The 22169-nt window shown below is 47.5% G+C and overlaps 1 protein-coding gene across 3 annotated transcripts in view; it reads right to left on the reverse strand.

Moving 5' to 3' along the window:
• The window catches only part of LOC134945751 (uncharacterized), a 708129-nt gene that overhangs the window by 98036 nt on the left and 587924 nt on the right, over positions 1-22169 (reverse strand). For all 3 annotated transcript variants that reach the window (XM_063935217.1, XM_063935218.1, XM_063935219.1), the window contains one exon: positions 17888-18111. In XM_063935217.1, coding sequence (XP_063791287.1) covers positions 17888-18111 — 224 coding nt within the window. The remainder of the gene's footprint in view (positions 1-17887; positions 18112-22169) is intronic.

Here is a 22169-nt window from a genome sequence, read left to right on the forward strand (position 1 = left end):
GTCGGCCACTAGGGTCGCTTAGCTTAGTCATCCAGCGACCTAGGTGCAAATTTTAGGACTAAAAATAATATTGTGAGGTGTGAGGTATTCAGAATAGACTGAAAATGAGTGTAAATTATGGTTTTTGAGGTTAATAATACTTTGGGATCAAAATGACCCCCAAATTCTATGATTTAAGCTGTTTTTTAGTGTTTTTTGAATAAAACACCCGAATCCAAAACACACCCGAATCCGACAAAAAAAAATTTGGTGAGGTTTTGCCAAAACGCGGTCGAACCCAAAACACGGCCGCGGAACCGAACCCAAAACCAAAACACAAAACCCGAAAAATGTCAAGTGCACATCTCTAGTGTATACACACTCAGGTACTATACTGAGACCTGCAATTGCTTCAGCATGGATGTGTAGTGCTGCAGCAGCTTGGTCTGATACCCTGTCAGATAACATTGATTCCCTCGACAGGGATACCATTTTGCTAACCAAAGAGCATATAAAAGACGTTGTCTTATATATGAGGGAGTACTAGGATATAGAGAGAAGACAGATCTCTAGTGGTATGCCAGTCCCACTCTACCGGCGCTTATATATATGAAAAATATAAAATAAATAATTTTTCTATGTAAAAATACAACCAGTATAGGCAGACAGCAGCGTATGTTTTGAGGCTTGGTTAGAGTCTCTAGCATAAACTAAACGGAAAAAGATCTATAAAACATTGCGCTTTAGAATGTATAATATAATTGTATCAATATAACAATATAACAATAAAAATTGGTTTTGAAAAAATGGCTGTGAAGTAGTCAGAAATGAGGTTGGGAGACTGTTTATGAATAATAAGAAAAATACATTTTATTTTATACCAAATAATCCATCATATGGAAAATAAAATAGACATATGTATAGTTTTAAGAAAGCATCAATTTTGTTAATATGTTCCAAAATACATGGCTGGCTATTATACCAACTCTAATTTAAAAGCTGTGTTATAATTAGATGAATACTAAAGAGGACATTTTAGTATTCATCTAATTATAACACAGCTTTTAAATTAAAGTTGGTATAATAGCCAGCCATGTATTTTGGAACATATTAACAAAATTGATGCTTTCTTAAAACTATACATATGTCTATTTTATTTTCCAGGGGGATTTTATGGTGTCGCTGGACATCAAGGATGCTTACCTACATGTCCCCATTTACCCACCTCACCAGGAGTACCTCAGGTTTGTGGTACAAGACTGTCATTACCAATTCCAGACGTTGCCGTTTGGTCTGTCCACGGCACCGAGGGTATTTACCAAGGTAATGGCCGAAATGATGATACTTCTTAGAAAGAAGGGAGTTATAATTATCCCGTACTTGGACGATCTCCTGATAAAGGCGAGGTCCAAGGAGCAGTTGTTAGTCAGCGTAGCACTATCTCGGGAAGTGCTACAACAGCACGGCTGGATTCTGAATATCCCAAAGTCGCAGCTAATTCCTACGACGCGTCTGCTGTTCCTGGGCATGATTCTGGACAGAACAGAAGAAGGTGTTTCTCCCGGAGGAGAAGGCCCAGGAATTATCATCTCTGATCAGGGACCTCCTGAAACCAAAACAGGTGTCGGTGCATCACTGCACGCGAGTCCTGGGAAAGATGGTAGCTTCTTACGAAGCATTTCCCTTCGGCAGGTTCCATGCAAGGATCTTCCAGTGGGATCTGTTAGACAAGTGGTCCGGATCGCATCTTCAGATGCATCGGTTGATCACCCTGTCTCCGAGGGCCAGGGTGTCTCTGCTGTGGTGGCTGCAGAGTGCTCATCTTCTCGAGGGCCGCAGATTCGGCATACAGGACTGGGTCTTGGTGACCACGGATGCGAGCCTCCGAGGTTGGGGGGCAGTCATTCAGGGAAGAAACTTCCAAGGCCAGTGGTCGAGTCAGGAGTCTTCCCTACACATAAATATTCTGGAACTAAGGGCCATTTACAATGCCCTGAGTCAAGCAGAACCCCTGCTTCAAAACCAGCCGGTGCTGATTCAGTCAGACAACATCATGGCGGTCGCCCATGTAAACCAACAGGGTGGCACAAGAAGCAGGATGGCAATGGCAGAAGCCACAAGGATTCTTCGATGGGCGGAGAATCACGTGCTAGCTCTGTCAGCAGTGTTCATTCCGGGAGTGGACAACTGGGAAGCAGACTTCCTCAGCAGGCACGACCTCCACCCGGGAGAGTGGGGACTTCATCCAGAAGTCTTCAAGCTGATTGTAAATCGTTGGGAAAGGCCACAGGTGGACATGATGGCGTCCCGCCTCAACAAAAAGCTAAAAAGATATTGCGCCAGGTCAAGGGACCCTCAGGCGATAGCTGTGGACGCTCTAGTGACACCGTGGGTATACCAGTCGGTTTATGTGTTCCCTCCTCGTCCTCTCATACCCAATGTACTGAGGATAATAAGAAAAAGAGGAGTAAGAACTATACTCATCGTTCCGGACTGGCCAAGAAGAACTTGGTACCCGGAACTTCAAGAAATGATCTCAGAGGACCCATGGCCTCTGCCACTCCGACAGGACCTGCTACAGCAGGGGCCCTGTCTGTTCCAAGACTTACCGCGGCTGCGTTTGACAGCATGGCGGTTGAACGCCGGATCCTAATGGAGAAGGGCATTCCAGATGAAGTCATTCCTACGCTGATAAAAGCTAGGAAGGATGTGACAGCAAAACATTATCACCGCATATGGCGGAAATATGTTGCTTGGTGTGAGGCCAGGAAGGCCCCAACAGAGGAATTTCAGCTGGGTTGATTTCTGCACTTCCTACAGTCGGGAGTGACTATGGGCCTAAAGTTGGGATCCATTAAAGTCCAGATTTCGGCCCTTTCTATTTTCTTTCAAAAAGAACTGGCTTCACTGCCTGAAGTTCAGACGTTTGTTAAGGGAGTGCTGCATATTTAGCCCCCTTTTGTGCCTCCAGTGGCACCTTGGGATCTCAACGTTGTGTTGGATTTCCTAAAATCACATTGGTTTGAGCCACTTAAGACCGAGGAGCTAAAATATCTCACGTTGAAGGTGGTCATGCTGTTGGCCTTGGCTTCGGCTTGGCGTGTGTCAGAATTGGTGGCTTTGTCGTGTAAAAGCCCATATCTGATTTTCCATATGGACAGGGCAGAATTGAGGACTCGCCCCAATTTCTTCCTAAGGTGGAATCAGCTTTTCATTTGAACCAACCTATTGTGGTGCCTGCGGGACTCGGGACTTGGAGGATTCCAAGTTGCTGGACGTGGTCAGGGCCCTGAAAATCTATGTTTCCAGGACGGCTAGAGTCAGAAAAGCTGACTCGCTATATATCCTGCATGCACCCAACAAGCTGGGTGCTCCTGCTTCAAAGCAGACTATTGCTAGCTGGATCTGTAGCACGATTCAGCTTGCACATTCTGCGGCTGGACTGCCGCATCCTAAATCAGTAAATGCCCATTCCACGAGGAAGGTGGGCTCTTCTTGGGCGGCTGCCCGAGGGGTCTCGGCTTTACAACTTTGCCGAGCTGCTACTTGGTCGGGTTCAAACACTTTTGCAAAATTCTACAAGTTTGATACCCTGGCTGAGGAGGACCTTGAGTTTGCTCATTCGGTGCTGCAGAGTCATCCGCACTCTCCCGCCTGTTTGGGAGCTTTGTTATAATCCCCATGGTCCTTACGGAGTACCCAGCATCCACTAGGACGTCAGAGAAAATAAGAATTTACTCACTGGTAATTCTATTTCTCGTAGTCCGTCTTGGATGCTGGGAGCCCGTCCCAAGTGCGGACTCTCTGCAATACATGTATATAGTTATTGTCAGGTTCGGTTTGGTTTGTGTTCCCGGAGGGGGCGCTAGTGGGTCAGTGGAGGTAGGATGGAAGAAGTGAGGAAACTGGATTGGATTCCTGCGCATGTGCGCAATGTTGTTTATTAAGCAGAAAGATAAAACAATATGGCAGCAGGAATACTTGGAGAAATAAACAATAATAAATGCAATGGGTATGGTGCAGCGTGGAAGCTGAGAGTCTATGGCAAAACAGTGAGAGTCTATAGCAAAACAGTGAGAGTCTATTGCAATATGCTGGTATGGGAACCAGAGATGATTAAAACGTGGAGCCAGCAGAGGTGATTATATTGGTAGCAAACCTGGTAGCAGATGCAGAAGACTTGATGCAGGGTTCACAGTGCTATTGGCAAAGCTTGCAAGCTGATTCACAGGTGAGGTGATGGAATGCACCTGGAGAAGGAGTCTCTACTGCTGAGGCTGAAGCACACTGTGTTGGAGATTGGTGTGAAGCCTGTAACGAATGCAGGAGTTGCTGATGCTTGTAGTTCCACGGAGCTGTAGTAGGATAACCAGGAACACGGAGTAACAAGCAGGTAACCAGGAACACAGAGGAACAGGTAGGTAACCAGGAACACAGAGAAACAGGTAGGTAACCAGGAACACGGAGGAACAAGAGGGTAACCAGGAACACAGGAACTTGCACACTGAATGTCGCAGGAGAGCTGGAGAGGTTGCTGGAACTTGTAGTTCCACAGGAACACTGGAACAACTGGAACGGAACTGGAACAGCTGGAAACTGGAACAGAACTGGAACAGCTGGAAACTGGAACGGAACTGGAACAGCTGGGACCTGTAGTTCCACAGGTCCAATACACAAGGATATCTCTGTAGACAGAGGATTGCAAACAGGAGCCGCCTTTTCACAGAATGTGACGTGTTGTCCAAGGCAATGAGACTGAGCCAGGAACTGGAGTTTAAACACCTTGGTCTGTGATGATTGGATGATCTCTGTGAGAACACACCCTGCTGGATTGGGTGTTCAGATCAGCTGTGGAGTTAACTGGAGCTGGTGATTAACCGGGAGAATAACACTGTAGACAGTTAATGCCATGCTCTGCTGGTTGCTGGCTGGGATCAGTAGTGCACCGGGAGTAAATGCTGTTTAACTAGAAACACTGTGTACTCCAGGCTGCTGGCTGAAACCAGTGGTTACCAAAAGATAGAACTGGTTAGGTGGAGCACAGTGAGCTGTGGGCTGCAGGAGACTGAAGACTGGAACCTGTAGTTCCACAGGTTCAATTCACAGGGAATACTCTGAAAACAGAGGACTGAAGCCAGGAGACCCCTGTTAACTGGAAGTGATGCAATGGAGACTGCGGATTCCTGACAATACCCCCCCTTCTATGGGTGGGCACCGAACACCCAAGCTAGAACTTGGAGGAACCTTGAAAAAGAACTTAGGAAAACACAAAAGCAGAGGTCCTCAAAAGTCTTCCCAACTTTCATCTTCAGAAGACAGATTTTCCTCGTCAGAACAAGTAGACCAATCAAGGTCATTTGAGACAGAATTTACTTCCTGGAAAAAGACATAGCTAGGAAGGATAGAACCTCCCATAATGTAACTTGAGTCTTCATCAACAAACTCACTTTCAGAGTCAGAGTCCAGGTCTAGTGTGGTCATGGGAGCCTTTTGTTTAGGAACAACAGAATCTGAGACAATCTGTGGACCAGTGAATTTGAAGCTATATGAGATACCAGGACTAGGGTTTACGGCAGCATAGCCAACACTTACGTCAACAGATGGTAGACTTTGAACTGGTTCTGGAGCTCTCCAAATCCTGTAATTCTTGAAATCTCTGATACATTGATTCAACAGAACCTGTTCGTGTTTGGAAAGAGTTGAGTCGAAAAACAGAGAACTGGAAGACTGATCAGAAGACTGAGCAGATGTTGAATCCGGGGAGTCAATACTTTCAGAAGTGTTGCTGTAGGATGGAGACACGGGAGTATATGCAACTTTCAAATCTGAAGTCCGAGACCCTTGTCTTGACTTTACAGCTTGGAAATCTTTAATAGCTTGGTCTGATGTATCCTGATCTTGCACAGACAGAGATGTTGGAGAGGATTTAGCAGTAGACAAACTGTTGACAAATTGGCCAGAATGCCCAGATGACTCTGAATGCATAAACTTTGGAGCAAATTCCTGTTTTACGGCTTCGCAGATAGCGGGAAGATCACTCAGTAGCGGATCTTTAGATTCAATGAGAGGATTCGCCCAGTCCAGTGCTCTACCTTTGAAGAACAGGAGGAAGTATCTGATTGCATTGGCTGGAGAAATAGTCACTGAAGATTCCGACTCAGTTAAAGCGAGGTATTGGCTCGCCACTGCACGAAACTGAGCATAGTCACCATCAAAGTAGATTGGAGCTTTTGTATCTAGTGGACACTTGGAAGGCAGAATGTCAGTTGAAGTCTCGGAAGACAATGTAGGACACTTGAGAGTTGAGGACTGGAATAAGCATTCAGAAGCAGGAGTAGAATCAACTTGAAATGCTCGAGGGTGGAGAGAGGACGTCATCTCCTGGATTGACGGACGGGAATTCTCAGCTGAGGTTGACAGAACGCTGTAAGCTTCATCTTGGGGTGAGATGCTTAGAGCCTCCATCTGGGTTGAGGCAACTGCAATATCTGCAAGAACTGTAGACTCTGGACATAGCGACAGGAGTTGCTTACTTGAAACACTGGAGAGAACCACACCGGGTTCAGAGGAACTGGAATCGGTAGGGACAGATGGCAACTTTGGACAAACGGATGGATCCGGGATTTGTACAGGACTACTTGAATTGACTTGAACTCAAGGAGGCTGATCTGGACAGACGGATGGGACCGGATTGGGTCCAGAAAAGCTTGAACCGGCTGGAACCGGAGGAGTCTTCGGACTGACGGATAGGACCGGATTTGATCCGAAGATGCAGGAATCGGCTGGAACCGAAGGAGATAGCTCATCATTGGAAACAGAGCTACTCGGGCTGGCTGGAACCAGAGGAGGCTGATCTGGACAGACGGATGGGACCGGATTGGGTCCGGAAGAGCTTGAAGCGGCAGGAACCGGTGGAGTCCTCGGACTGACGAATAGGATCGGATTTGATCCGAAAATTCTGGAATCGGCAGGAACCGAAAGAGGTAGCCCATCATTGGAGCCACTCAGGCTGGCTGGAACCAGTGGAGACTTTGGACCGACGGCTGGAACCGAGCTAGGTCCATTGACACTTGACTCTGTATAGACAGAATCCGGATGTTCTGATGATCCCTCTTGGAGTGGTACTGAGCTGGTAGCACTCTCTGAAGTTGGCAAACAAAAGTTCATGTCTGTATCTGTGGCTTTAAGAATTCCTCCTGGGATCTTGGCCCTGGATTCCTTACTTGAGGCTGAAACTCCAAAGACCCCTCCTGGGGTTAATAGATCAGACACACTTCTTTGAGTTGCATGCCCGGATGCCACTTCTGGAACCTGAACATCAGATACCCCTACTGGGGTCACAACATCAGATGCCCCTCCTGGGGCTGTAGACACAGACGCCCCTTTGCGGGCTGTAGGCACAGACGCCCCTTCTCGGGCTGTAGGCACGGATGCCCCTTCTCGGGCTGTAGGCACAGATGCCCCTTCTCGGGCTGTAGGCACAGATGCCCCTTCTCGGGCTGTAGGCACAGATGCCCCTTCTCGGGCTGTAGGCACAGATGCCCCTTCTCGGGCTGTAGGCACAGAAACTGCTTTAGTTATGGGTAACATAGATAGTCTCTGTTGATTTCTGAACTTGGGATTGGGTCTATTTATCACAGGACCCCAATCGTAGACTTTTTGGACACTCCTGTCCGGGGTAAAGGAACTTGAAACTGTAGAGGATACGTTGGAAGGTTTGCAGGTGAAAACATTGTGATGTTGGGACCTGTCACCAACTTTTGAGTTGCGGAAGGAACAGTCCTTAATAAGATGACTAGAACTCCCACAGTAAAAGCAGAGGTGAAGCTGCTTGCAATGCCGGCGTTCAGCCTCCGTGAGTTTGGAGCGCGGGTAGCTCTGGAATCTGCCCTCCCTCTGCATAGAAGAGACTTTAGTTTGAAAAAAAGTTGACACGGAGGTCGCTCTAGTCTCAATACTTTGAGCAGTACTCTTCACTGCGTTTAAAGCACCACCTAGGATTTCTGGCATTATTGGAATGATTTTTGTTAGGAGACTTTGAAGTTGTTCCAATAGATGATAAAGAGTGCTTATTGGTTCAGAGTTCACAGCAGACAACAAAGGAGTCTTGAAGCTTTCAAAGGAGGAAGTCGCTCTCTCAGGAGAATTAGCTTTGAAGGGACTGCCATAGTACTGACTTGAGCAAGATCCATCCACAGGAACGGATTGCGCAGGGAAAGTTGAAATTACTGGAGCAGGAGTGACTTGAACAGGAACTGGAGAAACAACAGAACTTGGAAGGGAATGCTGCAAGGTATCCAAACGGATAGACATTCCCTGTAGGAACTGGAACATCTGCTGCTGCGCAGCCTCTTGACCATCCAAACGGGAGACCAGATTTTGTAAGGCCCCTGACCCCACATTCTGACCACCATCCGAGTCCATCGGCCTTGGACAAACTGTCAGGTTCGGTTTTGTTTGTGTCCCCGGAGGGGGCGCTAGTGGGTCAGTGGAGGTAGGATGGAAGAAGTGAGGAAACTGGATTGGATTCCTGCGCATGTGCGCAATGTTGTTTATTAAACAGAAAGATAAAACAATATGGCAGCAGGAATACTTGGAGAAATAAACAATAATAAATGCAATGGGTATGGTGCAGCGTGGAAGCTGAGAGTCTATGGCAAAACAGTGAGAGTCTATGGCAATATGCTGGTATGGGAACCAGAGATGATTAAAACGTGGAGCCAGCAGAGGTGATTATATTGGTAGCAAACCTGGTAGCAGATGCAGAAGACTTGATGCAGGGTTCACAGTGCTATTGGGAAAGCACAGGCAGCTTGCAAGCTGATTCACAGGTGAGGTGATGGAATGCACCTGGAGAAGGAGTCTCTACTGCTGAGGCTGAAGCACACTGTGTTGGAGATTGGTGTGAAGCCTGTAACGAATGCAGGAGTTGCTGATGCTTGTAGTTCCACGGAGCTGTAGTAGGATAACCAGGAACACGGAGTAACAAGCAGGTAACCAGGAACACAGAGGAACAGGTAGGTAACCAGGAACACGGAGAAACAGGTAGGTAACCAGGAACACGGAGGAACAGGAGGGTAACCAGGAACAGAGGAACTTGCACACTGAATGTCGCAGGAGAGCTGGAGAGGTTGCTGGAACTTGTAGTTCCACAGGAACACTGGAACAACTGGAACGGAACTGGAACAGCTGGAAACTGGAACAGCTGGAAACGAACGGAACTGGAACAGCTGGGACCTGTAGTTCCACAGGTCCAATACACAAGGATATCTCTGTAGACAGAGGATTGCAAACAGGAGCCGCCTTTTCACAGAATGTGACGTGTTGTCCAAGGCAATGAGACTGAGCCAGGAACTGGAGTTTAAACACCTTGGTCTGTGATGATTGGATGATCTCTGTGAGAACACACCCTGCTGGATTGGGTGTTCAGATCAGCTGTGGAGTTAACTGGAGCTGGTGATTAACCGGGAGAATAACACTGTAGACAGTTAATGCCATGCTCTGCTGGTTGCTGGCTGGGATCAGTAGTGCACCGGGAGTAAATGCTGTTTAACTAGAAACACTGTGTACTCCAGGCTGCTGGCTGAAACCAGTGATTACCAAAAGATAGAACTGGTTAGGTGGAGCACAGTGAGCTGTGGGCTGCAGGAGACTGAAGACTGGAACCTGTAGTTCCACAGGTTCAATTCACAGGGAATACTCTGAAAACAGGACTGAAGCCAGGAGACCCCTGTTAACTGGAAGTGATGCAATGGAGACTGCGGATTCCTGACAGTTATTGCTTAACTAAAGGTTATTGTTATGAGCCATCTGTTAATGAGGCTCAGTTGTTGTTCATACTGTTAACTGTGTAAAGTTATCACAAGTTGTACGGTGTGATTGGTGTGGCTGGTATGAGTCTTACCCGGGATTCCAAATCCTTTCCTTGTAATGTCAGCTCTTCTGGGCACAGTTTCCCTAACTGAGGTCTGGAGGAGGGGCATAGAGGGAGGAGCCAGTGCACACCAGATGTAGTACCTAATCTTTCTTTTAAGAGTGCCCAGTCTCCTGCAGAGCCCGACTATGCCCCATGGTCCTTACGGAGTACCCAGCATCCACTACGGACTACGAGAAATAGAATCACCGGTGAGTAAATTCTTATTTTTCAAAACACCCCTGTATTGGGATATGGCTGTTTTCTTCTTATAAACTGCACCATCAATGTATTATCTGTAATAGTGCAGATCCTCCCACAATGTGCCAGGTGGGCAGCTCACAGCGCCTTCAGGATATGGGTGGTCATTCCGAGTTGTTCGCTCGCAAGCTGCTTTTCGCAGCATTGCACACGCTAAGCCGCCGCCTACTGGGAGTGAATCTTAGCATAGTAAAATTGCGAATAGACACTTCTTAGCAGTTTCTGAGTAGCTCCACACTTACTCGGCATCTGCGACCAGTTCAGTCAGTTTCGTTCCTGGTTTGTCGTCACAAACACACCCAGCGTTCGCCCAGACACTTCCCCATTTCTCCAGCCACTCCCGCGTTTTTCACAGAAACGGCAGCGTTTTTTTCGTACACACCCATAAAACGGCCAGTTTCCGCCCAGAAACACCTACTTCCTGTCAATCACATTACGATCACCAGAACGAAGAAATACCTTGTAATGCCGTGAGTAAATTACCTAACTGCATAGCAAATTTACTTGGCGCAGTCGCACTGCGGACACTGCGCATGCGCATTAGCGACAAATCGCTCCATTGCGGAAAAAAAATAACGAGCGATCAACTCGGAATGACCCCCATGGTCCCAGCTGGTAGCAGGAATGCTATAAACTGTAGCGGGAGTGTTATAGACTGTCCCTGCATTGTGTAGATGCCGTACACACGCGCAAGGCTTCTAATTACCTGCTACACACCTGTCCCACCAACCCCCACACGCACACACACACACACCAACTACCGTGGGACACTGACGCGCCTTGGGACAGTAGGACAGTCCCAGAAAAGTGGGACTGCAAGCCCAAAGTGGGACAGTTGGGAGGTATGCTGTAAATGAGCCTCAATAGGTCTTTCATATGGCAGCTACAGTGTGTTTTCTAATAACAATTTTGCCAAAAGTCTTATTTCAAGTATCCAGTACTCTGTGGAGCCCTGTATGATGGTTTTAATTGGCAAACTCGTTTCTGCGTGGAGTTACCCAGTAAATAATACATCATATAATAATAGTGTAGTATGCATAGTAATCTGTAAACTCATTTGCCCATTGGTAAGGGTTTATATATGAGACTTACATAGGGCCTCATTCAGACCCGATCGCACGGTAGCTTTTTTTTTGCAGTGGTGCGATCGGGTCTGAACTGCGCATACGTATGCAACGCAATGCACCGGCTGCCGGCGACGTGAGTCGCCGGACAGAGACGGATGTTACGAAGAAAGCAATCGCACCGGCGATCGCAAGAAGATTAACAGGAAGAGGCCGTTTGCGGGTGACAACTGACTGTTTTCAAGGAGTGTCCGGGAGAACGCAGGCGTGCCCAGCCATTCGGAAGGAGGGTTTCTGACGTCAGCTTTGGTCCGGATCGTCGCAGCGGCTGAGTAAGTACTGAGCTGTGCAGAGAATGCACAAACTTTTGTTGTTTTGTTTGTGCAGCTCTCTGCACGAGCGTTCGCAGCCCTGCACAGCGAATACCCCTCCCCCTGTAGGCGGCAACTACCTGATTGCAGCAGGGCAAAAAAGGCATGTGTGCGGTCTGAATGACCCCCATAGTGTTGAGATTAGAAGTCTTTATGTGATTATTGGGTATATTTGCATGTTCATGTACTGTATACTATATGTGTGTATCAGTGAGTAAAAGGGGGGTAACATTTCATTACTAATTACAACTATGATTAGTGTGATGCAAGTCTGCTACAATATATTGGGAAAACAAAATAGTAGATTGTAAACATGTTTCCAAAGTCAATGTAGAGATACAGGTATTTACACAACTCCTACTCTCTAAATGATTTGAGGCTGAATTATAGAATTTTGGTTGCACTCCTGTGATTCTATATATAATTTATTTTTCATCCACTAGGGGTCACTGGAGTACTCTTGGGATATGGACGGTTCCCCAGGAACTAGGCACCGAATAGTTAAATTTTGACTATAACTCCCCTCTATATCCCAGAGTACCTCAGTGTTTTTTTCGGTGCTCACCAAGCAACTAGGTTGTGGAAGTGGATCCACAACTACTGAATTTTGTTTTGATTATTTTTTTTTTGAAATCCCTTTCCCCCTTCCAAGAAGGCGAGGGTCTGGGTTAGGAAAGCTGCTGAAGCAGCTGTGGGTGTCGGACCTCTCTAGAAGAGCTCCCTCACTACCACGTGCAGGAATCCTGCAGTAAAAGGCTGACAGTGCTTACAGAGAAGCCCCGTCATTGCCCTCACCACAGGGTCCAGGTATGTTGTTTGGGGCGGTCAGCTCATGCTGCCGCCCCGCTGTGTGAGATTACTGTGTGTGTATTTGTGCGCTGCCGTAGCCGCCCGCCGCCGCTTCCAGCGCCGCTGAAATATCTCTCCCCGCTGCGCTAAGCACGCTGATGTTGGAGGCCGCTCCACGAGGCACATCGTTACTCCGATGCACTTCCGGAGGGCGCACAGTCATAGCCGGTCTCCGTGTACGGACTTGCGGTACACGGAGCACGGGGCACGCTTCCTTAGGACAGCCAGCAGCACTATATATATATATATATATATATATATATATATATATGAGATATATATGCATTTAAGATATATTATGCTACATAGATAATGTTGCACTTTATAATGTTCTGTAAACAGGTGGACATATTAAACCATGTTTCCTTTTTATTTTTATTTTTCTCTTTCTTGTTTCTTTCCAGAAATTTCTGTATACATCTCTCCACCATTGAAGGCGCAGGGGTGTTAGGGGGATTTTGGGATCAGACATATTATTGGCACATTTGGCCAGAGATATAGAGACACCTTAGTGCTATTTACTGAGTCGCACAGGTTCTTTGTATTTGTTTTTTTTTTTTTTTTTTTTTTTTGTTTGTTGTAATAATGAGTAAGACACCAGCAAAATCCAAGAAGCAGGTTTACTGCAATGTCTGTAAGGGTGTATTACCTGATGTATTTACCACATGTAAAGTATGTTTTGTAAATTCTGAAACAAATACAATTCCGGCTCCGGTTTCAAATCCTATTTCAACCCCAGACCCGCCATGGGCTATATTAGCAGATGTGTTAGCTGGATTGCAATCAGAGTTGGCCGTCTCTCGGCAGGAGCGAGAGGCGGCAAGAGCTGAATCTAGGTTGAGGCAGCTTGAACTTCCAGAGGGGGCTCAGCCTTACCAAAGGTCCAGATCCTCTTTGACTAAAGGGGATAAGTTTAATTTTTCCGATAAACTACCGGCTGCTATGTTACTGTCAGATGATTCTTCGCCAGACCTCACTGTACATGAGGTGGGTGAGGAGGGCGAAGTAGACCAGCAGTCAGAGGGTGGCGATTTTGACTGGCCAGGTATTGATAATCTCATCAGAGCAGTGCGTCAGGCTCTGAATTTTACAGAAACTGAGGAACGTCTAACAAATGATGAGGTCATTTTTTCTAAACGGCAAAGAATTCCAGTTTGTTTTCCTGTGTCAGAATCTCTTAATAAAATGTTACTAGAAACAAGGAAGAATCCGGATAAACGGTTTTCTGTACCTCACAGATTTAGGTCTAGTTATCCGTTTCCAGAGTCTATGACAGCTACTTGGGAGAATCCGCCGTTGGTGGATTCATCCGTGTCTAAACTTACAAAGAAATTAACCATACCGGTACCAGCTGCAACTACACTCAAGGACCCTTCGGAGCGTAAGATAGAGGTTATGCTGAAGTCTATGTATACAGCAGCAGGAGTGCTGCTTAGACCAGGGTTGAGTGGCATTTGGGTAGCTAAAGCTCTAATGGTATGGATATCAGATCTCAGATTGGCCTTAACGGATGATCATCTTATACTTCTCGCTGATCAAATCTGGGAAGCGGCTGACTATTTATGTACAGCTTCTACTGACATCTGTTAGCTCACTTCTCGCCTTTCATCATCACTAGTCACAGCACGACGTGCGCTCTGGCTACGTTCTTGGCGAGCAGAGGCAGAGGTCAAAAAAGGAATAGAAGCGTTACCTTATGAGGGCGAGAAGTTATTCGGTTCTGAATTGGACAAATGGATTTCTGAGGCCACGGGAGGGAAATCGGTTTTCTTGCCATTTCCTCCAACAGTGCCTATAAAAAGATATTCTGGACCGGCGTTTAAATCTTTTACACCTCAGTCCTTTCGCGGGCGTGGCAGGGGATCGACCACACCAGGTAAAAGAGGGCGGGGACGTAGTTTCCAGCAAACCAATACCACCCGTCAGGATACTAAAGTCACCGGTAAGCCAGTGGCATGACGGGCTCCCAGCCCATCTCGGATCTCCTATTGTAGGAGCACGTCTTCAGTCATTCCAGTTGGCGTGGCTTCAGACGTCCACAGATGGGTGGATCCGCAATTTAGTTCTAACAGGTTACAAAATAGAGTTCAACTGTCTCCCGCCAATGCGTTTTTTCAGGACAGGACTGCCTCTGTCGGACGACAAGAGGGTAATTTTGCAGACTGCCATTCAGTCTCTGCTGGATGCAGCAGTTTTAGTTCCGGTCCCTGTGTTCCAACAGGGTCAGGGTTATTATTCCAGTCTGTTCGTGATACCGAAGCCGGATGGCTCGGTCAGGCCAATTTTGAGCTTAAAGGGCCTAAATCAGTACGTTACTTACTACAGATTCAAGATGGAATCTCTAAGATCAGTAATTTCAGGTCTAGAGCCACAGGAGTTTGATTGCGCTAGATCTCAAGGATGCTTACTTACACATTCCAATTTGGCCTCCTCATCAAAGGTTTTTGCGGTTTGCAATACGACAGGACCATTACCAGTTTCAGGCTCTACCGTTTGGCCTCTCGTCAGCGCCGCGGGTATTCACCAAGGTGATGTCTGTGATGGTAGCTCATCTCAGATCCCTAGGAGTGATAATAGTTCCATACTTGGACGATCTGCTCATCAAAGCTCCGTCTCAACAAATACTACTTCAACAGGCATTGCTGACATACAATGTACTGGTTCACCACGGTTGGATTGTCAACTTCAACAAATCACATCTAGTTCCGTCCCAACGACTTCAATTCCTAGGTATGATTCTCGATACGGTAGACCAAAGGATTTACCTACCCGAACAGAAGGTACAGGTCATTCGTCATCTGGTACAATTAGTGCTCAAGCCACGCACAGTCTCGGTTCTTTTGTGCATTCGCCTCTTAGGCACAATGGTGGCGGCCTTCGAAGCACTTCAGTTCGGGAGATTTCATTCGCGTCCTTTTCAGCTGGATGTGCTTGCACAGTGGTCAGGCTCACACTTACAGATGCACCACAGGGTAAAATTGTCCCCAAGGACCAGAGTGTCTCTGCTCTGGTGGCTCAGGGTACAGAATCTAACTGCAGAGAAACAGTACGGCACCTGGAATTGGATAATTCTCACGGCAGACGCAAGTCTCAGAGGTTGGGGAGCTGTAGTTCAGAATCTTCAGCTCCAGGGTCTCTGGGCGGATCACGAAAGATTGCTGTCAATAAATGTCCTGGAACTCAGGGCAATTTTCAATGCATTGCGACAGGCAGTGCACATGCTGCAAGCCCAGGCGGTTCAGGTGCAATCAGACAATGCGACGGCGGTCGCATACATCAACAAACAAGGCGGAACAAAAAGCCGCATGGCAATGCGGGAAGTAGCTCGAATCCTCAATTGGGCAGAATACCACCGGGTCATATTGTCGGCAGTGTTCATTCCGGGAGTGGACAACTGGGAGGCGGATTATCTCAGTCGTCGGGATTTTCATCCAGGAGAATGGGCATTAAATCCAGAAGTATTTCTCATGTAGGTTCAGAGGTGGGGTTACCCGCAGGTGGACTTGATGGCATCTCGCCACAATCATCAAACGCCCCAGTATGTATCCAGAACGAGAGATCCAGAAGCAGTGGCGGTGGATGCTCTCACAGTCAGGTGGCCATACAGTCTAGTGTATCTGTTTCCACCGTTTCCGCTGCTCCCGCTATTGCTAAAACGGATCAAAAGAGAATTTGTCACAGTCATACTAGTGGCGCCTCATTGGCCACAGAGAGCTTGGTTCTCGGATCTTCACGGATTACTCGCAGACGATCCTTGGCCGCTCCCACTACGTCCGGACCTGTTACAACAGGGTCCGTTTCTTTACCCCGATTTAGCGCGGCTGCGTTTGACGGGGTGGCTGTTGAGACCGCCCTCTTAAGAAAAGAGGGCATTCCAGACTCAGTCATTCCAACCATATTACGAGCTAGAAAGCCGGTTACGGCAGCTCATTATTACAGAATTTGGCGTGCCTATATAGGTTGGTGTGAAGCTCGCAAATTTCCGACATCTTCTTTCAAATTATCCCGTCTTTTGTTATTTCTACAGATGGGGTTAGATGGAGGTCTACGTTTATCCACACTAAAGGTGCAGATATCTGCTTTGTCAATTTATTTTCAAAGACGATTGGCTCTTTTGCCATCAGTACACACCTTTATGCAGGGTGTCCTCAGAGTACAGCCTCCATTCATTCCACCTATAGCGCCATGGGACTTGAATCTGGTTTTAGATTTTTTACAGTCTTGTCATTTTGAACCCTTACATCAAGTGGATATTACATTTCTCACTTGGAAAACAATTTTTCTTTTAGCCTTGGCTTCAGCAAGGCGGGTTTCAGATTTGGGTGCCTTGTCATGCAAGCCACCATATTTGGTGTTTCATGATGACAGAGCGGAACTTCGGACGAATCCCGTTTTCTTACCAAAGGTAGTGTCATCTTTTCACATCAACCAACCAATAGTAGTTCCTGTGTTATCAGGACATTCTGAAACCCTGGATGTGGTACGTGCTCTACGCATTTATGTATCTCGAACGTCTACAGTTCGTAAGACGGATACGTTGTTTGTTCTCTATGATGCTGCCAAGAGGGGTTGGCCAGCTTCTAAGCAGACCTTATCCAGATGGATAAAACTGACCATACGTCAGGCTTATCTTCAGGCTAGGTTACAGCCGCCTACATCGGTAACAGCTCATTCCACACGTTCTGTGGGAACTTCATGGGCAGCTGGTCGTGGGGCTTCTACGACACAGCTTTGCCGGGCGGCTACATGGTCGTCAGTGCACACGTTTGTGCGCTTTTATAAGTTTGATACATTTGCGGCATCAGCATCTAGCTTTGGCCGCTTAGTGTTACAGGTGCCAAACAGCTCTCCCGCCCACGGGGGAAACTTTGGTACGTCCCAAGAGTACTCCAGTGACCCCTAGTGGATGAAAAAGAAAATAGGATTTTGGTACTTACCAGATAAATCCTTTTCTTTGAATCCATAGGGGGCACTGGACGCCCACCCAGAGCAGTTGTTTACTGGTTGTGGTTAGTGCAGGGAATATTATGGTAACACACTCTTACCGACTGTTTTCAAATTAGAAATTCTGTCGGGTTGGTGTCAACGGTTAGTTGTCATTTTTTGTTTGTGTCAACTGTTATTGTTGTCCATTTTTTGTTATATGTATGTCTCCATTGTCAACCTCTATAGCTCCAGTTCGGCTCAGTAAAAAAACACTGAGATACTCTGGGATATGGAGGGGAGTTATAGTCAAAATGTAACTATTCGGTGCCTAGTTCCTGGGGAACCGTCCATATCCCAAGAGTACTCCAGTGCCCCCTATGGATTCAAAGAAAAGGATTTATCTGGTAAGTACCAAAATCCTATTTTTTTTTATTTTATTTGACTGATAGACTTGAGAGAACATCATTTTACAGGCTTAAGCTACTATTGTGACATACAATAGCTTATATTACATTTTGACTTACCTGCTATACACAAATAATGAGGTAGGTACACTGCTGACACCGCATAAGGGTCATCTGTTTTTATGTTGAATAGAGGACCCACAACCTCAAATCTATCACCCTGAATTCCGGTCAAGTGATCATGCCAGGATTCCAGGTTATATTGGATAGTCACCGGATGTTTCACCAGGAATTGAATTCCAGTCTTTTGGCAGCGGAAGAGGCCTTCACATTTGAGCTTTAGCCTGAGGGACAATGCGAAGAATAGTCAGTGCAGGAGGGGATCAGTCACAGGACAGTGTACAGAATAGTCAGCGCAGGAGAGGATCAGTCACAGGACAGTGTACAGAATAGTCAGCGCAGGAGAGGATCAGTCACAGGACAGTGTACAGAATAGTCAGCGCAGGAGAGGATCAGTCACAGGACAGTACAGAATAGTCAGCGCAGGAGAGGATCAGTCACAGGACAGTGTACAGAATAGTCAGCGCAGGAGAGGATCAGTCACAGGACGGTGTACAGAATAGTCAGCGCAGGAGAGGATCAGTCACAGGACAGTGTACAGAATAGTCAGCGCAGGAGAGGATCAGTCACAGGACAGTGTACAGAATAGTCAGCGCAGGAGAGGATCAGTCACAGGACAGTACAGAATAGTCAGCGCAGGAGAGGATCAGTCACAGGACAGTGTACAGAATAGTCAGCGCAGGAGAGGATCAGTCACAGGACAGTGTACAGAATAGTCAGCGCAGGAGAGGATCAGTCACAGGACAGTGTACAGAATAGTCAGCGCAGGAGAGAATCAGTCACAGGACAGTACAGAATAGTCAGCGCAGGAGAGGATCAGTCACAGGACAGTGTACAGAATAGTCAGCGCAGGAGAGGATCAGTCACAGGACAGTGTACAGAATAGTCAGCGCAGGAGAGGATCAGTCACAGGACAGTACAGAATAGTCAGCGCAGGAGAGGATCAGTCACAGGACAGTGTACAGAATAGTCAGCGCAGGAGAGGATCAGTCACAGGACAGTGTACAGAATAGTCAGCGCAGGAGAGGATCAGTCACAGGACAGTGTAACAGAATAGTCAGCGCAGGAGAGGATCAGTCACAGGACAGTGTATAGAATAGTCAGCGCAGGAGAGGATCAGTCACAGGACAGTGTATAGAATAGTCAGTGCAGGAGAGGATCAGTCACAGGACAGTGTACAGAATAGTCAGCGCAGGAGAGGATCAGTCACAGGACAGTGTACAGAATAGTCAGCGCAGGAGAGGATCAGTCACAGGACAGTACAGAATAGTCAGCGCAGGAGAGGATCAGTCACAGGACAGTGTACAGAATAGTCAGCGCAGGAGAGGATCAGTCACAGGACAGTGTACAGAATAGTCAGCGCAGGAGAGGATCAGTCACAGGACAGTGTATAGAATAGTCAGCGCAGGAGAGGATCAGTCACAGGACAGTGTATAGAATAGTCAGCGCAGGAGAGGATCAGTCACAGGACAGTGTACAGAATAGTCAGCGCAGGAGAGGATCAGTCACAGGACAGTGTAACAGAATAGTCAGCGCAGGAGAGGATCAGTCACAGGACAGTGTACAGAATAGTCAGCGCAGGAGAGGATCAGTCACAGGACAGTACAGAATAGTCAGCGCAGGAGAGGATCAGTCACAGGACAGTGTACAGAATAGTCAGCGCAGGAGAGGATCAGTCATAGGACAGTGTACAGAACAGTCAGCGCAGGAGGGGATCAGTCACAGGACAGTGTACAGAATAGTCAGCACAGGAGAGGATCAGTCACAGGTCAGTGTACAGAATAGTCAGCGCAGGAGAGGATCAGTCACAGGACAGTGTACAGAATAGTCAGCACAGGAGAGGATCAGTCACAGGACAGTGTATAGAATAGTCAGCGCAGGAGAGGATCAGTCACAGGACAGTGTAACAGAATAGTCAGCGCAGGAGAGGATCAGTCACAGGACAGTGTACAGAATAGTCAGCGCAGGAGAGGATCAGTCACAGGACAGTGTATAGAATAGTCAGCGCAGGAGAGGATCAGTCACAGGACAGTGTACAGAATAGTCAGCGCAGGAGAGGATCAGTCACAGGACAGTGTACAGAATAGTCAGCGCAGGAGAGGATCAGTCACAGGACAGTGTACAGAATAGTCAGCGCAGGAGAGGATCAGTCACAGGACAGTGTACAGAATAGTCAGCGCAGGAGAGGATCAGTCACAGGACAGTGTACAGAATAGTCAGCGCAGGAGAGGATCAGTCACAGGACAGTGTACAGAATAGTCAGCGCAGGAGAGGATCAGTCACAGGACAGTGTACAGAATAGTCAGCGCAGGAGAGGCTCAGTCACAGGACAGTGTACAGAATAGTCAGCGCAGGAGAGGATCAGTCACAGGACAGTGTACAGAATAGTCAGCGCAGGAGAGGATCAGTCACAGGACAGTGTACAGAATAGTCAGCGCAGGAGAGGATCAGTCACAGGACAGTGTACAGAATAGTCAGCGCAGGAGAGGATCAGTCACAGGACAGTGTACAGAATAGTCAGCGCAGGAGAGGATCAGTCACAGGACAGTGTACAGAATAGTCAGCGCAGGAGAGGATCAGTCACAGGACAGTGTACAGAATAGTCAGCGCAGGAGAGGCTCAGTCACAGGACAGTGTACAGAATAGTCAGCGCAGGAGAGGATCAGTCACAGGACAGTGTACAGAATAGTCAGCGCAGGAGAGGATCAGTCACAGGACAGTGTAACAGAATAGTCAGCGCAGGAGAGGATCAGACACAGGACAGTGTACAGAATAGTCAGCGCAGGAGAGGATCAGTCACAGGACAGTGTAACAGAATAGTCAGCGCAGGAGAGGATCAGACACAGGACAGTGTACAGAATAGTCAGCGCAGGAGAGGATCAGTCACAGGACAGTGTACAGAATAGTCAGCGCAGGAGAGGATCAGTCACAGGACAGTGTACAGAATAGTCAGCGCAGGAGAGGATCAGTCACAGGACAGTGTACAGAATAGTCAGCGCAGGAGAGAATCAGTCACAGGACAGTGTATAGAATAGTCAGCGCAGGAGAGAATCAGTCACAGGACAGTGTATAGAATAGTCAGCGCAGTAGAGGATCAGTCACAGGACAGTGTACAGAATAGTCAGCGCAGGAGAGGATCAGTCACAGGACAGTGTACAGAATAGTCAGCGCAGGAGTGGATCAGTCACAGGACAGTGTACAGAATAGTCAGCGCAGGAGAGGATCAGTCACAGGACAGTGTAACAGAATAGTCAGCGCAGGAGAGGATCAGTCACAGGACAGTGTACAGAATAGTCAGCGCAGGAGAGGATCAGTCACAGGACAGTGTACAGAATAGTCAGCGCAGGAGAGGATCAGTCACAGGACAGTGTACAGAATAGTCAGCGCAGGAGAGGATCAGTCACAGGACAGTGTACAGAATAGTCAGCGCAGGAGAGGATCAGTCACAGGACAGTGTACAGAATAGTCAGCGCAGGAGAGGATCAGTCACAGGACAGTGTACAGAATAGTCAGCGCAGGAGAGGATCAGTCACAGGACAGTGTACAGAATAGTCAGCGCAGGAGAGGATCAGTCACAGGACAGTGTACAGAATAGTCAGCGCAGGAGAGGATCAGTCACAGGACAGTGTACAGTATAGTCAGCGCAGGAGAGGCTCAGTCACAGGACAGCGTACAGAATAGTCAGCGCAGGAGAGGATCAGTCACAGGACAGTGTACAGAATAGTCAGCGCAGGAGAGGCTCAGTCACAGGACAGCGTACAGAATAGTCAGCGCAGGAGAGGATCAGTCACAGGACAGTGTACAGAATAGTCAGCGCAGGAGAGGATCAGTCACAGGACAGTGTAACAGAATAGTCAGCGCAGGAGAGGATCAGTCACAGGACAGTGTACAGAATAGTCAGCGCAGGAGAGGATCAGTCACAGGACAGTGTACAGAATAGTCAGCGCAGGAGAGGATCAGTCACAGGACACTGTATAGAATAGTCAGCGCAGGAGAGGATCAGTCACAGGACAGTGTACAGAATAGTCAGCGCAGGAGAGGATCAGTCACAGGACAGTGTAACAGAATAGTCAGCGCAGGAGAGGATCAGTCACAGGACAGTGTACAGAATAGTCAGCGCAGGAGAGGATCAGTCACAGGACAGTGTACAGAATAGTCAGCGCAGGAGAGGATCAGTCACAGGACAGTGTACAGAATAGTCAGCGCAGGAGAGGATCAGTCACAGGACAGTGTACAGAATAGTCAGCGCAGGAGAGGATCAGTCACAGGACAGTGTACAGAA

The sequence above is a fragment of the Pseudophryne corroboree genome, chromosome 7, assembly GCF_028390025.1.
Source record: "Pseudophryne corroboree isolate aPseCor3 chromosome 7, aPseCor3.hap2, whole genome shotgun sequence".
NCBI lineage: Eukaryota > Metazoa > Chordata > Amphibia > Anura > Myobatrachidae > Pseudophryne > Pseudophryne corroboree.